Source organism: Falco naumanni, chromosome 9 (assembly GCF_017639655.2).
Source record: "Falco naumanni isolate bFalNau1 chromosome 9, bFalNau1.pat, whole genome shotgun sequence".
NCBI lineage: Eukaryota > Metazoa > Chordata > Aves > Falconiformes > Falconidae > Falco > Falco naumanni.
In genome coordinates, this window is record NC_054062.1 from 35,316,049 (window position 1) to 35,335,082 (window position 19,034).

General features: G+C 38.4%; 1 protein-coding gene across 1 annotated transcript in view; it reads right to left on the minus strand.

Moving 5' to 3' along the window:
• Nucleotides 1-458: 458 nt before the first annotated feature.
• Nucleotides 459-19,034, minus strand: part of MYPN (myopalladin) — a 48,479-nt gene continuing 29,903 nt past the window's right edge. Inside the window, exons 12-19 of the mRNA XM_040605327.1 lie at nt 10,090-10,311; nt 9,439-9,588; nt 8,431-8,510; nt 7,787-7,913; nt 6,072-6,279; nt 5,181-5,346; nt 2,800-2,933; nt 459-675 (exon numbers count right to left, since the gene is read on the minus strand). Of these exons, the coding sequence (XP_040461261.1) occupies nt 506-675; nt 2,800-2,933; nt 5,181-5,346; nt 6,072-6,279; nt 7,787-7,913; nt 8,431-8,510; nt 9,439-9,588; nt 10,090-10,311 (1,257 nt within the window). The 3' untranslated portion in view covers nt 459-505. The remainder of the gene's footprint in view (nt 676-2,799; nt 2,934-5,180; nt 5,347-6,071; nt 6,280-7,786; nt 7,914-8,430; nt 8,511-9,438; nt 9,589-10,089; nt 10,312-19,034) is intronic.

The window sequence follows — 19,034 nt, forward strand, 5'->3', positions numbered from 1 at the left end:
ACATAAAAATGAGTTACATCTTTTCCCTTTAACTTGTGCTTTGTGATTATCTGGCATGTTTTTTAGAACTACATTCAAAGTCTTGTTGTTTACCCTCATTCAGGATTGTTGTTATTGTAATGTCAACATTTTCACTGGCAGTATTCCAGCTAAACATCATCCGTCCTTAACACGGCTTGCTACAGTACTGTAGCTTTAAATCAAGCAGTAATAGTGGTATTGGCTTTTAGGTGCTGAAAACTATGTTTACTATGTAATTCTTAGCAAACTACACAGTACTGAATTTATTGCACAACACTCCATACCACAATTATCCTGCAGTAAAATAATATGCAAAAGTCTCGTATGATATGTTACTTGCAACATTTGCAGCAGCAGTACACTTAATTACAAACAAGTTGCTTGTAAACCTTGAGCATCTTGACTTGTACCTCTTCCCCACCCCTACTTCCCCCCCCCCAGTTCTGCTGTCTCTGCAGGTGTAACTGGAACAATTGTTTGTTTTTCAAAGTTCTTCACTCTCCACCACCTTGTGGGTTGGGGATGAAAACAGCATAGGGCTTTCGGTAGTTGGGAAGACAGAAAAAATGTCGAGTCCTTGACCGGTAAGGTTTGCATACCGGCTGCCACCAGGTCGAAGCTTTATTGGTTGCGGAATTTGATGGTGCCACTGAGCTGAAGCAACAGAAACAGAACAGGCTGTATAAACATCTAAGTAAGTTAGCAATGAAACAGCAGAAGTCGATGCACACAACTGAAAAGTTGCTTCCAACATTCATGAAGAGAGCACAGCATTGCCGTTCTGTTTTAGGCTCTGTTCCTTCAAATATTGTCAATATAGTTATATGTTGATATTTTTTATTAAAGTCTACAGATTAAATTCCATCCCTGTTCAATTCAATAGCAACATTTATGTGGATTTCACTAGGTCCAAAATTTAATCTTTGGAGCCTCCTCCAAAGCTCTTGCAATCAAAATTAAAAATATACCATAGCATGAACAGAGATGAACAAACTGGACATGGCTCTGATTTTGTATTATGACGTCCTCTGGAGAACTTGTCTTCCTGATATTTTTTTTTCTGGGTGGTATTTCATTTCAAAGTAATAATACAGGGATTTTTTTTTTAAAGAAGTGATTAGAATTTTTATTTCCCTCTACTACTTAAAACTAGTATCACATTTCGTAGATTGTTTTAAAGATGTTGAAAGATACGTAATCCAAAACCACATATTCAGTAATTTAAAAGTAACATTCAACATGTTCCCGTATGAACAAATACCATTACAATTTTGTAAGAATATTTAGCTATTATTTATATAATTAACAGTTATCATTATTGAAACACTTCAGAAAGGGGAAGTTGATATGATCTTTGCTGGTATTTATCCATACAAAACCTCCAGGTCTGCACCCAAACTGGACAAACTTATCTGTCAGCAATTAAAATGAAAGGGGAGAAGTTCAGGATACAATTCTCTGAGAACAGCTTAGTGTGGGAGACCTACAATCTACATGTTAAGCATTGATAGCAAGTGTCTTTCCTTGCTGCATCTTTCCATGCTGGATTTCCACGCTGTCTGTCTGGAAATACTTGGAAAAAAACATCCTTTTTCCTTGCACCCCCCAATTTGTTTCTATTTGAACAATGCACTCATTATTTACTCTACTTTTTTTGTTTGCACATGTAATTGCAAATATCAGATGACACTTTCAATCCCCCAACCCCATCCATTCAAAATAGCACAAAGAAAAATTATTTCTGTCACTCCCTTTAGTGTTTAAGACTTACAGAGTCTTTAGAAAATATGGTTGACATCAGGAAGCATTTATGACTGTCTGTCATATCCTGTATCCTGTTTGTACCTTGAATCCTTCGTATGAAAATTTAATTTGTGTACTGAAACATTTAGATACCTAAGGAGTTATTTTTCATTTTACGTGACCTTTTCTGAATCAGACTGTCACCAGCCCTCTCTTGAACATTACATTACTATTGTCTATATCACCACAAGGTGGCAGAAAACTGACAAAGATGCACTGGTGACTTGTGGTTATCCCTGATAATTAATTGGGTTTTCTTTTAAAAATGAGAAATACAAAGTTGAAAACGTGTTGGGTTGTTTTTTTTTCGTTTGAGGCTATGGCTACAATCCAAGAGTTTGTGGAATGTTTTCTTTTATTCTGCTGCTTAAGTGATCAAAGTACTCTCTTGCTCTAGATAAATTGTCTTCAACTATTACATCTTGCATAGATACAGAGTAATTAAATTATGTGCTGTAGTTCTTGAACTGGGCTGGGGCCTTCCATGTTCTAGACAAGCATACTAGATGCAAACTAGCCTCCATTAATTAGGCATAGTTTGCATAATAATGCTCCATAGAAGAAGGGGTCTGCTTCCTTGTGTGCGATTTATTGTTCCATCTCAGGTCAGGGCTGTAGCACAGGCGTGTGTCAGAGGGAACAGAGTTAAGGTTCAGCTTGAATACATGTTGATTATATGCTTATGGACCTAGGGAATTTGAAAGGTGGAAAATGGGAGCAGAGAATATTGTACAAAACTCCTCCTCTGTTTTTTGTCTTTACCAGCTTTTAAACTGATGCAGGAGAGCTAATCTGGCCATTTAGCTGTATTGTGATACCTCCTCCTGATGGCCATATTAAGCTGTGGCCATGCTGTGACACTTAATTTCTATTCCATGTCAAAACCAGAAATGTATGGACTAAGAACTAGGTGAGGGCTGGGACCAATCAAAGAGAATAAATTCTGATTTGTTATATTTACTAGCCGACACTTACCGTATATGTCAAGTCTAGCAGTACAAGAGACAATACCAGCTTCGTTTTTTGCAGACAAGGTATACCAGCCAGCATCTGCTTTCTTGGCAGGTTGAATGAGGAGGCAGGCATACCCGGTTGTATCTTGATGCATACTGGGAAAACAAGTGTTTTGGAATTAGTATTTCTCAAGAGAATAGCAACTTTGAGATGTTACAATATGTACATTAAATATGAAATAGATAAGTTGTAACTTCTATTCTCAAAGAGGTAGCAGTCTAAGACATTTATAGTCAATAGGTTGGCTTTCAGTATGTCCTCAGCCAATGATCAGAGTAGCTGAAATCTGTTCTTGCTCCTCTCAGTTGTGCAAAGCCATGGTGTGACAGTGTGAGCTAAATTGTTGCTCTCTATGTGTTAATATTGGAATTGTTTATTGAATTCCAATGAACTAACCCCATGCAAAGCTGCCGCATATACTGCATTTTTTCCTAGTTCAGAAGTTGGAAGAATAATATAACAAAATACCAAGAACATTTGTACAAAGCTGTGATATTTTTCACAACAGCAACCAGAACCAATCAGAAACTTTTGTATGGCACCCTTTTCCTTGAGAAACTGACTAAATGGCAAAATCTTATAGATCTGTTCAGCCAACACTCTAAAAGAAACCTGCTTCATTATTCCCTCCTCTTCCTTGCTCTTCAGTGATCTAAGACCCTCTGGCTGCGATGTCCAGGAAAAACTGTTCAGTAGTATATCAGAGAACTGAGGCTCCTCTGCTCTTTAGGCTGTGGTTGGTCCTTTTTATCAACTCAAGTGTTTCCCTCATTATAAAGGAAAAGGTAGGAGAGATGAGCACATCGGAATACTTGAAGTTGCAGGAAGTTCTGAAATTTGAGGTTTTGTTTCCTTATGAACTGGAACGAAACATCAAACCACAGAATTTCAGGTCAAGAGGACATTTTGTGCTTCTGACAGCTCTTAACAAAAAAGGGAACATTTACCCTTTGCTTCCTGCACTACATAATTTGCTGTATTCTGGGAGTGGGGTAGTACAGAAGTACAGATATGTTCATATCATGGTACAAAAAGGATCTCTTGGCTTCAGGCACAAGATAATAATGATGCAAGACAGGGACAAACAAGGACAGTGCTGTCCATTGCTCCTGTGTGTCTATGTGGAACAACTCAAAGCCTTGGAGTGGTCATGACAGGCTGAAATAGCAGAGGCGTTACAAGCCTTGTCAGCTCCTGGCATTGAGAGGTGTGGGAGGTTTCCCTTAGTCATTCCTTTGCTGAGCTCAAGCAAAAACTTGTTTTCTAATCTTCTGTGAAACAAGCGGAAATGAGACATTTTTAGAGCAGTTGTTCATTTTGCATTAACTACAGTGTTTGTGTGTGTATAACTGTAATTCCTGAGAAAGTACCAGTACCTGAAATAAATCCCTGACTAATCTGCCTAGAGGCAGAGGAATAAAGACTACAGGCTATAGAAGATCAGAGTCAGGTGGGCTTTTTGGAGAAGGACAGCAGTCCCTGAGTGGGGACAGGGAGACCACTGCAATATTTTTTCAAGTAGAAAGCTTTCCCTCATGATAGGTGTGCATTCATAACAAGTGCTGTTGTGGACCCAGTTTTCTTTACAGATAGCCTGCAGGGTATGCGTGTGAAAATGTACTTCTGATCTCAGAGATCCAATGACTGCATCAAACCGTTAGTTGGAGCCCAGTGAAATAAAATATTAAAAATCAGTTTTATGCTGAAGTAGAAATCTTTAAGAAATAAACAAAATCAATTATTTCTCATTAATTACAGCCAGGCACATTATTTCATCACCTTTTCTTTTGCAAAACCTAAAAAATAGTGATGCATTTGAATGGAAGAGGTGAACCCAAACATTGTTGTATTTTATAAGTATGGATCAAAGTCTGCCTGTTTGTCACCAAACTTTGTTATCAGCCTTTGTGTCTGACAGGCTAAATTCTATTATCCCGTGCTCTGGGGCATCCAAAACTCTGTTCTAACTGTTTGGAGTTTGAATTCATCCATAATTAGAACTAAACTGAGGGGAAAATAGTTTTCAGAGAGAGAATAAGGTGCTAAAATGCATTAAAATACCATATCATAGTATCGCTGATAAGAAGATGCATATGCTATATCAGGCCTATGGCCTGAGAGGTCTATCAGCACTCTCTGAAGCAGTGATGTATTATGTTCCATGCCTTTATTCTGAACCAAGGGAATAGCTATTGTTCACCTCACAGTGAGACCTTTTTAAAACTTTATGTGGGTGAAAGAAGTTGTTTTAAGACCACCACCTGTCCTTCTCACACAGGTTTTCATGGAAACGATGGGTCAAGCCACAAGAAACTCCAAGCGTGGGTATGATAGCACAGTACCTCATCCTCTCTCTGTTTGATGGGATGGTCTCGTTATCCTTCTTCCAGTAAAATATGGGGGGTGGCATTCCCACAACTCTGCACTCTAATCTGACGGGGTACCCTTCAGGAACACCACAGTTCTGAAGCTTCTCCAAAAACATGGGGGCTTTTTTTACTTCCTTTGCTGAAAAAAAAAAAAAAAAAAAAGGATTATTGAACAACAGATACTTTATTCTTTGTTTTGCTTTGAACAGTATGGTAGTGCATGACCCAAAATTATTCCTGTGATATCAAAATAGGTTGTGAATTTTTAATGGAAAGTTGGAAGGAAAATGAAATGCCATGACATATCCTCTGTAAGGGAACATAAAGAAAATAATAGGCAGAACTGATGTTCATAAAAGAATGTATGCATATCTAATGGGTCTAAACATGCTACCATTGCAGGAAATTAATGCCAGATCTATGAATTTCAGTATTTCACATCCTTTAAGGCCTTATTAAAGAACAGTATGCAGATTTGTATTTTTCTATTTAAAAACATTTTTAAACTATTAAAATTTGGATTGAAATCTAGGAGACGTCAACATATATTATTAATTCAAACCCTAAGGGAGAAAATTTATTGGGGAAAAAATTAAGAATGTCATTTTGCCAAGACAGGAGAGGTAAAGTGATGATGAGACAGAATTCTTGCACTCCTCTTAATAACAGGAGTTTACGTATTAACTGAACACCTGTAGGTCCATATCCTTCCATTAGATGAGTTTTACAGCTGTTAAACTCTCCTACTATCAGTGGATTAACTATCTATTTATGTTCGTCTGTTGGGAAACTAACTATGGTAAGTTTGAAGAAGTATGTAAAAATAACTTCATCATTGTGACTAGTTTTTCCAATTATTCTTACCTACAACAGTGAGTTCCAGACTGAATGAATTTTGTCCTGTTTTATTAGTGGCAAGGCAAGTGTAAGTTCCAGCATCATTTTGTGAGAGAGGATCAATAAGCAGAGAGTGAACTCCAGTCTCTCTGACCAGCATCTTGTGGGTGCCATCTGGTAGCACAGGTTTGCCGTTCAGAAGCCATGTCAGTTCTGGAGTTGGTAACCCACTCACCTAACAGACAGTGAAACAGCTAGAGACAAATGTCAAACTGACAAACAGATTTTAGTAAATTCATAAGTAAGCCTTTTTTTCAAATACCATCTGAATAATGTCAGAATCTAGAACAGAAAGATTTATTATTGTAGTTCTCAGCTTCTGTTTTTCTGCTTAATTTCAAAAGGGAGAAGAACAGAAAACAAACAAGCAACAAAATCCCAAGAGAAACAAATACATGAAATGCCTACATTTTTCTTAGTCAGAAAGGAAGAAATTTGGTTGTATATCAGATTCACAAAAGATTCCTAATAATCTGCTAGTTTGGTTTTTTTTTAGTGCTGACTATAAATCAGAACCCTGGATCTAAACCACTACAGAGTTTTAGAGATGAAAAAGAGTTCTATACAAATGACTTTGTATTTCATAAAATTTGACGAAGAATGATATAGTTAATTGTAGATGTTAAACTTACGTGCTTTAGAACACTACAGGTTAAGTATTTTTTAGAAACATTATTGGACTGTAAGGTCTTTCCAATAGGTGGAAGTACTTACTCATGTCTAAAATTTTGCTTTCCAAACAACAGTCTGCAAACCAGAGAAAGAGGGAAGTGGAACTTGCCTGAACGAGGGCTGCTGTCTTCCAGGTTTGTGTAATACCAGACATGCTTTAAGGTTTCACAGGCTCTGCCAGGATAGCAGAACTAAGAATAACCAAATTCTTTGGCATGCTCACTAGTAAACTTTACATCATAAATTGAGTAGTAATGAATCTTGTTCATCTTCAGGGCATTAACTTGTGCTTCAGAGCTTCTATCCTCTTCAGGATAGGAGACATTCTGGAGCATGAAAGAGGTCTGTGTCAGTACTACAACCTTTGCTGTGCTACTGGGACACAGACTACCAAAATACATCGAAGCAGAAGGGTTTCTTAAAGCTGTTCAATAATAGATGTTCTCTGCATGTACTGTAACCTCTGACAACTCTCATATCAGAATTTGAATCTGTAAATGGGAGTATTTCTGCATCTGTGCATGCTGGGGAAGCATAAAACGAACTGCGCTCTGTTCCCTCTTTTCAGGGAGTATTAATCTTCAGTAGTTCAGTCCAATACAATAGGAACGTTTGTCGAACAGAATACAACATGCTGAATCCTCTCTTTCTCATGGTTTTGTGCTATTCTGGATTATGTTCAAGAATCTGATAATGGAGCAGAACTTCTGGAGTTCAGACTGACTGCTAAAGGGCATGGTGAACATATGTAGTAATTTGAACAACCTTGTAAGGGAGCCTTCTATTTCTAGGGTTGTGTTTTCTGTGTTCTTCATTCCATATAGCATGTGTTGGAAAGAAATCCCCTGAATCAGCTCAGAGACAGTGGTAATAGGAAATAATTCTTAAACATAAAGCATTAAAACTTTAACAGAAAGTGTTCATGCGTGCAAATAAAGAACATGAAAACACCCAGCAATACATGCGCAGAGGTAGGGAAAGTGAGAATGAGCAGAGGAAATAGTTAATACCTTACAATCCAACCTACAAAGTCGCCCTTCGTGTGCTACCATGTCACCTGGAGCCTGTAGAAAGTATGGCCTGAAAAAGCGTTCTTGAACTGCCTCTTTGTCTCCCTCTGGCACCCGGGGTCGTGTTCTGCAATACAAAAATTGCTTATATATGTTTGGAAGTCAAACTTTTTCCCTAATACTTAAAAAAAGGAAGAAATTGTGGAAAAGGATGAACAGATAGCTTGAGTTAAATAAAAGGGTGGAAAGAAATTATCTGATTGTAATTTAATATTTGTATATTTTCTATTTAGAAATATTATCAAAGTAACTATATCATGTAGTATTGTTGGATTCCCAAGCTGTCCTTCACTTCTTTTTGCTTTTTTGGCTAGATTTCATCTTGCTAATCCATCCCTTGCCTTTCACTCCACTGCCACAGGTAAATGAAATAACACTTTACACTTAAAACTTCCCTGTATTTGAAGATGACCTTCAAAAATAGTACAATCTAGAAGTGACCTGTTGGGAGGGAACTGCTGCTATTTCCATTTTATGGCTGAGACCTGAGGTACAGAGTGCATTGAAGTACAGTAGCTAGTTATTTTAAATGCCTTCAATTAAGAAGCATAAAGAGAGTCTGAAGGACTTGTGTTTCCTTTTACCTGTGAGGCTGAATTGTTGATATTCGGCCCCGAACGGGGATACTCTGAACCATCAGGTGTCCTGAACAACTGATTCTCCCCTGCAAATCACAATGGAAACAGAATTAATAGTTGGTTAATAGCTCACTTCATGTTAAAGTATAAATATTTAACATTTAGAATGGAGTAGGATTTATTTTTATAAAGTAACTGAACTATAGTTTAAATATCACTTTTTCAAAGCAGATGTTAGCATGTGGTGGAGTGCAGTTGAGGCAGGGGGTTCTTTGTGTGTCTAGAGCAGTGTGTTTCTCGGACTCTTCAAGGCTGTGGCAATGAATTTAGCAGTGGTGCTATGTAAAGCAGCTTAAACAGTGTCTGTCCCTGCTTGTTCATTCCTGCCACTGTGTCTCCACAGGTACTGTCTGCTAGTACCTTTGTACTAGCATACTTATTTATGCAGCAGCACAGAAACTGAGAAGTAGTTGGGCTGAAATATATTTCAGTAAAAAGACGAAATTTAAACTGGAAAAAGTTGCTTGATCTTCTTGAGTGTACTGCTAAATAGCTAAGCTAGCACGTAGGGTGAAGGAGAATGGTGTTAGGGGATGAGCCTATTTGCAAATCCACATCTTTGCATCCTAGATAAAGAATAATTGCATTTGATAACACCTCCAAATTTGATGCTTTTTTTTCCCCCTGCTCTGTTATTTCTGCCTGAAATATCATGCCTGTCTTGTCAACATGTCTTGAAAGGTATCTATCAGCAGAAGAGCAGCAGGTCAGAAGATAGGGCAGGAGTTATTAATATGAAAAAATGTCCTTAATGATTGTAACTGGGATGTGTAAAAAAGGGGTGGTCTCATCATTATTCATTATATGGTTTTCTCTTCTATCCTCTGAAGCATCTGATGTTTTTATACAGTCGGTACTCGATGTCAGACTAGGTGGCCCAATCTATGTTCTTATTAACATATATTAGAAAGACATGAAAGAAGCATTTTTGTAGAGGAAATCAAAACACCTTACTTGTGGGTTTGCAGCCATAATTGTGTAGTTGCCATCATCATCATTAGTAGAAGCTTCAATATGTAAAGAACATGTTCCATCTTCTTCCCTGTTCATTTTGAAATGCTTGTTCTTCTTTGAAATCTGCTTGCCATCCTTGAACCAGTATACCTGTAGTGATCAGACCCCCCCACTGACTTAACACTTGCTCTGTAGTGGAAGAGTGACTAGAAAAAATGTAGATAAGAGCATGACATAAGTTGATCAATTGCTGGTAAAATTCTAGATTATAAAAATCACAGGTCAGTTACAGTGTGAAATAGAATGATTCCTGGTTGAACTCAGAAAGCTGTGTATCTCCTTCACATAGTTGGGCTGTTACTGGTTATCTCAGATCAGTTCTCATCTTTCTGAGAAGTTAATTTTTTGGGGGGTTATGAAGTTCTGTTTCTCTTGGAGTCAGGAGGTTGTGAGGCAGTCCATACAGCAGATCAAGGCCTGATATGTGCTCAGAAGCAGATACTGTTATTTTGGAAAGCAGGAGGGAAATAATTTTAGAGCTCTCTCCACAGAGCCGTGTTTTTAGGAGCGAGACTTTGCAGAGGGATGTGTAGAAAATAGCAAGTAGTTGCTTTTTTATTTTTTTTACTACTAACAGTGAGAATGACCTACCTTAGGAACAGGTATTCCAACTATTTTGCAAGTGAATGTAATAGGGGATCCTTCCATTACCCGAAAATGCTTGAGTCTCTTATCAAATATCGGTGCTATGTATTTGCCTGTAGGGATTTCCTCGTGTTGGACTTCATCGTCTGATTCATCCACTGGGGTACGTTCAAGGCGAAATTCTATTTCATTCATCAGTCTCTGCTCAAAGCTTGAAATCCTGTATTCCTGCAGAGTGAGAAGGGCACAGTTCTGAACAAGACCAGTCGTATTCTGTGGTATTTGCAGTCATTTGTGCTTTTAGACTAATTCTAAAATGAGTGAAAATGAAAAAGCCTACATAAACTAGGACATATGGAAACAGTCTGAATTTGGTCTGCAGGCACAGATTCTCACTGCATCTTAAGTTTGCAGAATGCAACTAATGAAACTGAGTTTTTTCAAAGGCAGCTGAAAAATCAAATGTAATTCCTCTAAGTTCTTACAGAAAACCTATACTGTTGTACACTGTTGATCAAAAAAAATACCAAATTTTTGAGGAATTTATGTCCAAATATTACTCACCTGCTAATTATAGAAATGAATACTGCTATATATTTCAATTCAGAATTAAATAAGGAAACGATACCTACTAAAATAGAAAGCTAGGAAGAAAGTGAAATATTTTCAGAGTAATTTATCTTCAGGTTAAAACTTGAACAGATTTTTAACTGGTGTAACTGAGAAAGCAAAACACACCACATTTAAATCGTTAGGAGATTAAACAGATGATGCAAGAAAACCAGTATATTCCTACATAGATGACCATTTCCAGATAGTTTGATGTGATTAGGAGCCTCCCCCTAATCCCTTGAAGTCAATTAGAAACCTCTTGTTACTTAGCTGTTTGCACGAGAATGTCTCTTGTCTGGACCAAGAGGCGTTTGACCAAATGTCTTGCCTGTGACATGTGAAGCTTCAGACCAGCCAGCTTCAGTTTTTGACACCAAACCAATGTTTATCCTGGGCATGGTGCAGCACCACAGATGCACCTGAATGGTTTTTTCTGGTAGCAGGTGCTGCCTAGCTACACTACCACAGACGGCTGCAAGAATAGCTCGCTTAAGTAATTTTAAACTGTCTTGTGGGGAAGCTTGTATTACCATATGTAGGCCCGTAGCAGTAACCAAATCAGTTTGCTCAGACCTGGATTTATGCAGTTTCTAAGTCCAGAGCTTGCTTTCCTCCTTCTATTGAAGGGCACTGACACCTCTGAAAGCAGGCTTATGTTTTATTCTACTTCTGTGGGAAGTTTGGGTTTTCAGAATCTCACTTTGTCAGATAGTTATTACAGTGGGTTTTGTTACTGTGTTATAGGAAGGAAATGATCTGTGGCTTGAAAGAGAAATGCTTGGGCAATTCCAAAAGTGTAATTCTCATTTTAAAAATAGAATTTTAGAAATTGATGAATAGTAAATAAGGATGTAGCCTGTCTTTAGATATTTATTCCATTTGCTGGAAAAACCAAGGTTCAGAAAATGCATCTTGTCTGAAATCTTACAGAAAGTTGATTAAAGAACCAGCACAAATCCCAAGTCACTGGGACTTACATCCCTGATCATTTAGAAATTCCATCATACTGCTGATTATGCTCTTGACCAGTAGTTCCCAAACAGTAAGGAGCAAAGATGGAGAGGCAGCACGAAATTTTAGCTGGCAAAGACTTCTGATCTCTTGAGGAGACCAAAGAAACAGAAGTAGCCAAAGGTTGAGAGGTTACAGGGGAGTTTTGAGGAAACAGGGATCTCTGAGACTGGGGGTGAGAGGAGGAAAATGTGGCAGCCACAAAGTAGAAAAAATTGGAAATTGCCATGGTGGAATGAATGCCCTGGTAATATCTGACTTTGGTACTGTAATGGTAGATGTTATGTATTGGTCTCTTCATCTAAAATCTTTTGCGGGGGGGGTTGCTGTAAGGTCAGCTCCAGTAAAGATTAGCTATGGTAGGAAAAGTCAGACAACTCAGAGTAGGGAGGAAAGGACTTTGATGAATGAACTCTCTTTACTGGAAATTGAGTCCTCCTTCCAGTCCTCCCTTCTCTGATGCTGCAGGGCTCTTCCTTCCACACAGCTTTGGAGCAGTGCCAGCAAGTACAAGGTAACAGGAGTGTTCACAGGGAATTTAGGTTCCTGGGTCCCCCCCTTCAAGATACCTTCCTTACCTTTAACACTCCCTCCACTCTGACAGGGACAGTCTGCTGTCTGATACTTTCTTCAAAGGTACCACTGCAAGCGCAGCTTTGCCAGGCAGGAGTTTTTGAGCTTGCAGTCTGTAGAAGTGTGGGATACATGGCCCCAAGGCAGAGAGCCAGCCACTAGATGGTATCACCCACTTTCTTAGTTGGCTTTGTTTGCTCTGTAGGCTGGCCAACAGCTGGTGTCAGCAAACAGCCTTATAAAGTTTCATCTTGTTGAGCTTTTTTTCTTTCACACAGCATGTCTCAACAAATCACTTTGATAGATCAAATTCTAATCTCAGTTAAGCCAGTGTAAAACCAGAGATCCTCTCATTTCTGACTAACCAAAGGTATCATTTTTCCATGTGGATGGCAAGAGCTGGTTGTACTGTTCCAAGGGAAAGTTAAGCAATCAGTCTTATACCCTTGATACTGAGAAGAGGCCTGTGTGTTTTTAGGAAGGAAGAATCAACAAAAATCAGGGAGTGACTGCTATGTTCTAAGAAGCAGCCGTGTCACCAAAATGTACTGTAGTCATATTTCTGGAGTCTCCCATAAATTAAGAAATTCAAACCTAAATGCTTCGTTGCAAGCAATGTACTGAAGAACATATTTGGAGTTTTGTTTTCCTTCCAGTTCTTTGAGAGCTTTCAGTGGTTTCCTTCATGTTGTTTAGGTAGTTCTTGGCAGCAGAGAGCAAGATCTGTGGCAAAAAAATTAACCTACTGAAAAAGGATTACCTTGAGTGTCTGGATTTTCCAGTAGGACCTGAAGATACTACATGTAATTCTTCTAAGAATGAAATAGTTTTCAGGGATTTCACATGCTGTGTGGCCTTTGGAAGTGTGGAGGCTAATTGAAGATTAATTAAGCTGGGGTAATCTCTTTCCTTCCTTCCCTTTCCATGATCTAACAATTTGTTATATGAATAAAGGTCAGGGCAACATACCAAGTATGGCACAGAGAACCTTATTCCTGTTTAAACATGTTGCTGTTTATTGTATAATGATGCTCTCAAAATTTATGTAATAATTTCTGGATGTTGGTTATATGACAGAATAATTATGAAGCTAAATACACTGTTTTGTATACCTGTTTCTCATTTCTCATATTTGAGCACTTTTGAGCACTGTTATGCTCTTTGTAAAGATAAGCCATTTTTCAAGTGTTTTGTATGTTTAGAGGGCGACAGGGCTGATGGACAGAGTAGGCAGTGACTCACAAATCGGTTATCTCAGAATCTAGACACAGTAAGTCTGTGAAGAATTTTTAGTCAAAGAGGGCAATTCTGAACTCAGATTAGAATAAAATGAGTGGGTATGAAAAGTGTTAAGGCTTCTCAGGATCAGATAGCAACCTGAAAGCAGTAGTCTAGAAGGCTAAAAATTGGAAGAGTGCTTTTTGCAAGAGCCAAGACCTTTTAGTTTAGTGCAATGTAAGAAAGAACAAAGGAAGAAAAAGTAGGCAGCCTGCATCTGCTCTCTCATACAAAACTGTTAAATCTACATAATCTAGAAGTCAGCAGACCAGTTATTTACTGCCCTGTGAACCTTACCAATAGGTAACATCATTCTTTTATGGTATTATATAAATCTGCCACTGGACTATCTCAGTTGTATCGCATCTTCAATTTTACTGAGCTATATGCATGTCTCACTAGACCTGTGAAGTCTGAATGTGATGACTTTTTTCAGAATGACCTAACTAATCTCTACATCACAGTTTTCTTACCTCAATTTCCTGGTGACTGTGTCAAAGCAGGTTTTGGAAATGAAAATTGTGAATGACAAGAATAATGTTTCAAATTAAAAAGGCAGTATTGTACTGTTAATATATCCTCACCTGTATATAGTTGAAGACTGGGGAATCACTGCTTGGTCCCTGAAATCAGTTTTTCATCTTATGGTGTTCTCTAGCAGAGGGAGGTAATGGGGCTAGGAAGGCATTACTGTTATACTTTCAAGGCATCACATTAATGGGTAAGATGTTGACTCCAGAACAAAATGCTACAGAGTGGAGTTAAAAGGCAATGAAATACTGCAAGCTAATGGGAGGGTCCAGTGTTATTTATAGATAGTTGAGTTTAGTCAGTAGTTTTTCATATTGATATTTTTCCCCCCCGATTCACTGCTGTCCAAAAGAAGTCATGGTATGTAATAAGAAATGAATAGTGTAGTATTGCTGTAGCCGTGATGGCCTACAGATGAAACCAAACAATGCTGATAGAGACAATTAACATCTTTTATTTCCTCTTTTCAAAAGGTACAGGTTTGTCTTATCTAACCAACTAACATAAATCAAACTTTGAGCAATTGTTTTCAAACTGTCATTAACCTAATGTTTCTTGCCTCTGTTTTAGATCTGAAAACATTTTCTGTGAACAGTGTATCATTTTTTCCCTGACTGATACGTTGAGGATATTAACTTACAAACTTCACTTTGTTAAGAAATACAGGCAGTTCTTTTTCATGTATCTGCTTGCAGAAGAAATATGATAGAGGAAGGAATGCATTGCATAGGGACACTTTTAAGTTAATCATAGACAGGTTTTCTCTTACATTTCGTGAGTGCATGTGGCTCTGGATATATGGGCACACGCAGAAGAAAGGTATAAACCAAAAATAGCAGTTTTTCAGAACAAGTGCGTATTGCTGCACTATCAACACTGGGCTATCATACCAATGGCTGCTTCTCTGCCAATGGAAGCCACAAGAGTCATTGTGTTTCCATGCAAACACAACAGTCTCTGGCCAGCAACAGTGCACGCTGACTGCATGTGTTTGGACTGTTCGTTTTAAGGAGTTATATTCAAAAATACATTTTAAATTAGAAAATATTGAAGTTAGGGTTCCCACAGTTCCAAAGTGTTGCCTGTGTGTTGTGCTCATACTTCAGTCTTTTGTCTTTCTAAATGTGTTGTTTAGTGTGCATATGTATGCTTATATAAATTTACACACAAACCAACGAGACTAAGTTAACATTGCTGTGAAAATTTTAACACCAACATACATAGACTGAAGGTGTTATACCAAACTTGTGACAGAAATCTCTGAAATAAGTGGAATTAAACTGTTATATAGAGAATATAACCTTGGAGGGTTTTTTTGCTAGTTTGGTAGGTTTTGTTCCAGGATTAGCAAGAACAGAAGATAGTTAATAGTTAATACGGCTTTCTGAAGAACTGTTTTTATCACATAAGCCATAAAATTATTTCTGAATGTGGTTACATAAGTAGAGTAGGGCAAAGTGTTTGCGGTTGTGGTTCAGACAAGTATTTCGTAAAGCATCACACAAAAAACAAGTCAGTGTGATCACTGGGTACAATGTTAAAACTAGGCTGCAGTTCAGCGTACTGAGGACACTAAGGGAAAGAGCACAAAGGTTCAAGCTCTTTTTTTGGGTCAAAAATGTAGGGTTCCAGCTGCTTTTTGGCAGCTTTCCTGGAACATGAAATTTGTACAGACAGGAGTTCACACACTTGTTTAAGATAATTAAATTGTGCTATCTCCCAGTTAGGAAACTGTAAAATTAAGGTTCCTGTCTAGAGGTGTAAATATTCTGTACCAATTAGAATATATAGAATACATACATATGTATTATAATTGTATATTATTATCTATAGCTATATATGCTAAGTAGACTGCAGCTTTTGAAACCTGGATATTTCACATACATGCATTACCAAAAGGGGAACAGGCAGCGGTGGTTGCATTAAATTATCAGGGTATAGCTGGAAGGGTAAAAGACTTACAACGGACCAGAGCAAAGCCAGGAAACCTGCTGGTGAATATGTGTCTTAAGCAGTTCTGGACCATTTTTCTCTAGTCATTAGTAGCACTTTATAAGTGAGCTGTGCGGCATTATTGCCACAGAGACGTGTAGCATATTCAGTATATGATTTCACAGTGTAGCTGAACCAGTTTAGTTGCCAGCTTGTAGCAGCAGCATTCAACTGCTTCCCTCCCTGCTCATATTCACATGCTCCCATACATCCCTCCTGCCATCACTGGCGCTCATCTGATCCCACAGTGATCTGTTTTGCAGGACTGAGCTAGAAGAAAGTTAACTCAGGAGGGGTGTGGGGGGGAAGTCAGACAAGTTCTAGTGGAAATTTGGGGCAGATGGAGAAGTTACATGCAACTTCTCTTCTGGGGAGTTGCTAGCCTTTGCATTGCCTTGGAAATAATGTAGGGTGCTGCTGGATAGTTGTAATTTGACCAGTATGGTGAACAAAATCCATGCAAGTCTTGTTGAAGGTACAGATTCACATTGTTTTGTCTCTGGCCCCATCACCGTCATTTTTTGAGCACCCTTGAGGTCAGGGCTGTTGCCTGCATTTTACATATGAAAAAATGAGGACTAAAGAAGCTGAGTGACCTTGTTAAGTTAACACAGAAAATCTCTGACAGGCCAGAGAGTTGGATCACGGTCTCCTAGATCTTGACTCAAATAATCTAATTCCTGGGCCATACCGCTACCTGTGAACCTTTTGGCAAAAAGGGAATTTTGTAGACTGTAGTAATTCCTGTAAGTTTCTAAGCACCTTTGTGTGTGAATATGAGATCTAAAATCCTGGATCTGTTGAAGTTAAAACCCATCCTGCTGTTAACTTTAGCAAGATTCAGATCTTAGTGAGAATACATGCTAACAGTTAGTAGAAGTTTGTCGCATCAAAATAATCTGATGTTAGCATAGTAACCCATTGAAATTACCACAAATAGAAAGACTAGAGGAACTTCATTTGAATGTCAATTTTCATATACTGTATAAAACCATAATTCTCTTTGTCACTCATTACGACCTGCAGATGAATTTCCCAATTTAATCCCAGTTTTGTAACTTTTACTAGATTGGCTTTTTGACAGTTGTTCTAAATCCAGTTGACAGTTTATCTAAGAATCTGGCATTATGTTGCATCTCAGTGTCTGTTTTTGAGCTGTAACACTCCTTGGCTTCAAAGTTCAATCTAGGCTACTCAGAGTGAAATAATGTGTGTGGTTTGGATTCTCACTCCTTCCTCTCCCCTCCCTTCCCTGTCAGCGGTCAGAATCAAAACCCAATAGATCGAACATGTTGCTTTTCTTCACTTATGTCCTGTGAAGAGGTATTACTGAAGTGACTTATTTCTTGCAGATGAATTACGTTGGGCCATTTTAGGTGGCACAAGACATGAATATCATGCTTTCCAAATGTAAACGCATGAAACACATCCAAATGCAAACAGTTGAAGAGTCTAGCAACTCATCTGTGTACACAGCTAGACAATGTTTGAAATATGGTTCAGCTCAGTGATTGAGCAAGAGGAAAACAGAAGAGAAAGCAAATGAGGTTTGCATCTCCAGCTCCCACAGATTTATCAGCTAGAGTGAGGGGCTTAGGAGCATGTGTGAAAGCATGAGGAGCTCAGGTTCCCTTTCCTAGGTGGTGGGTTCTGCAAACCAGGATCTTTACCAGGAAAACCTGTCTGTACTTCATTGTTGATTAGACCTAGGTCTTGAGAAGACAGCCACAAGTGGTTGTTCAATCGTTCATTTCCACAGTTTTATACCTATTAATACCAAGATTTGATAACTTGTCTTGGTCAGGTTCTTAAATCTTTCCTCATTTGTAGTACAGAGCAAATGAGCTTCGATGTGGTTTAATTCCCATCCTTGGTCCAAAATTGCCTACATTTGCTGACCTTTGAGATGTGATGTGAAGCTTAGTTTTGAGCAAGATTTTTGGAGTGATTGAATTAAGGGTAATTCTTGTGCTCTGGGCAACAGAGTTCTTGGTGGTTCTTGGGACCTTTCTGAGGCTGACTGGTTAGTATGGGAACTGCGAGGAAGTGATTCTGTTTGATCAGTGTTGAGGTGTTAATGGTGATGTGGCCTGTGTGATGGGTTGAGTTCTCCATATGACTTTACAAGCCATGGATTTTAATGATCTAAAAACTTTTGGACAAACCCTGCATCTCTTCTGTTCTGAAATCTGTTATAGAGTATTCCCTAGTAAAAGTAAAGAATGTTCATGTGAGGGCCGTGCATAATTTTCTAAACAGCTGTAGGTTTACTCTTTGTCCTAAAAATAAGGCAGTGACCATGCTGCTGTCTGGGTCTTACGTAAGACACAACCAACTAGCATTGCCACATGATATTCTTCATAGTAAATGACACAGATATGTGAGCACAGTTTGTAGTTCTTATAAACAAAAGGTATATACCAGGCCCAGGTACTTAAATCTCCTTTGCTTTATTATTGTACAGTTAATTCTTTTATTACTGTACAGGATTTTGAGGTTTAATTACCTAATTTTCCTATTATATATTATTTGTATAGCAAAGTTTTGAGGTGGTAATATCATTCATTTCTAAGTTCTGCCTGTAAAACTTAATTTCCTCTATAAATAGTCCCATTGGTGAAGGCTGTAAATGTTTTCAAATGTCAGGGCAAGAGAATCAGTTTGCATTACACGTTTACACTTTTGCCAAAATCCCCTCAAATTCTCTGTCTGCCCTTTCCTTCCCACACATCTTTTTGTTTCTACACGACATAGTCCAACTGAACATTACCAAGATACTTTACTTTGTAAGTAAGTTAAAAGGCCCAGTGGACTAGGTGACAGGTTTGGGGAGGCAGAGATAACACTGGCTGTGCTCTTCTTTCACCAAATGGTGCAGTAGCCCAGACGCTCACAGAGGTTATGAGACTTGTATGCTTTGTCTCACAGAATTTCAACGTGTTTCCAAGAGGAAG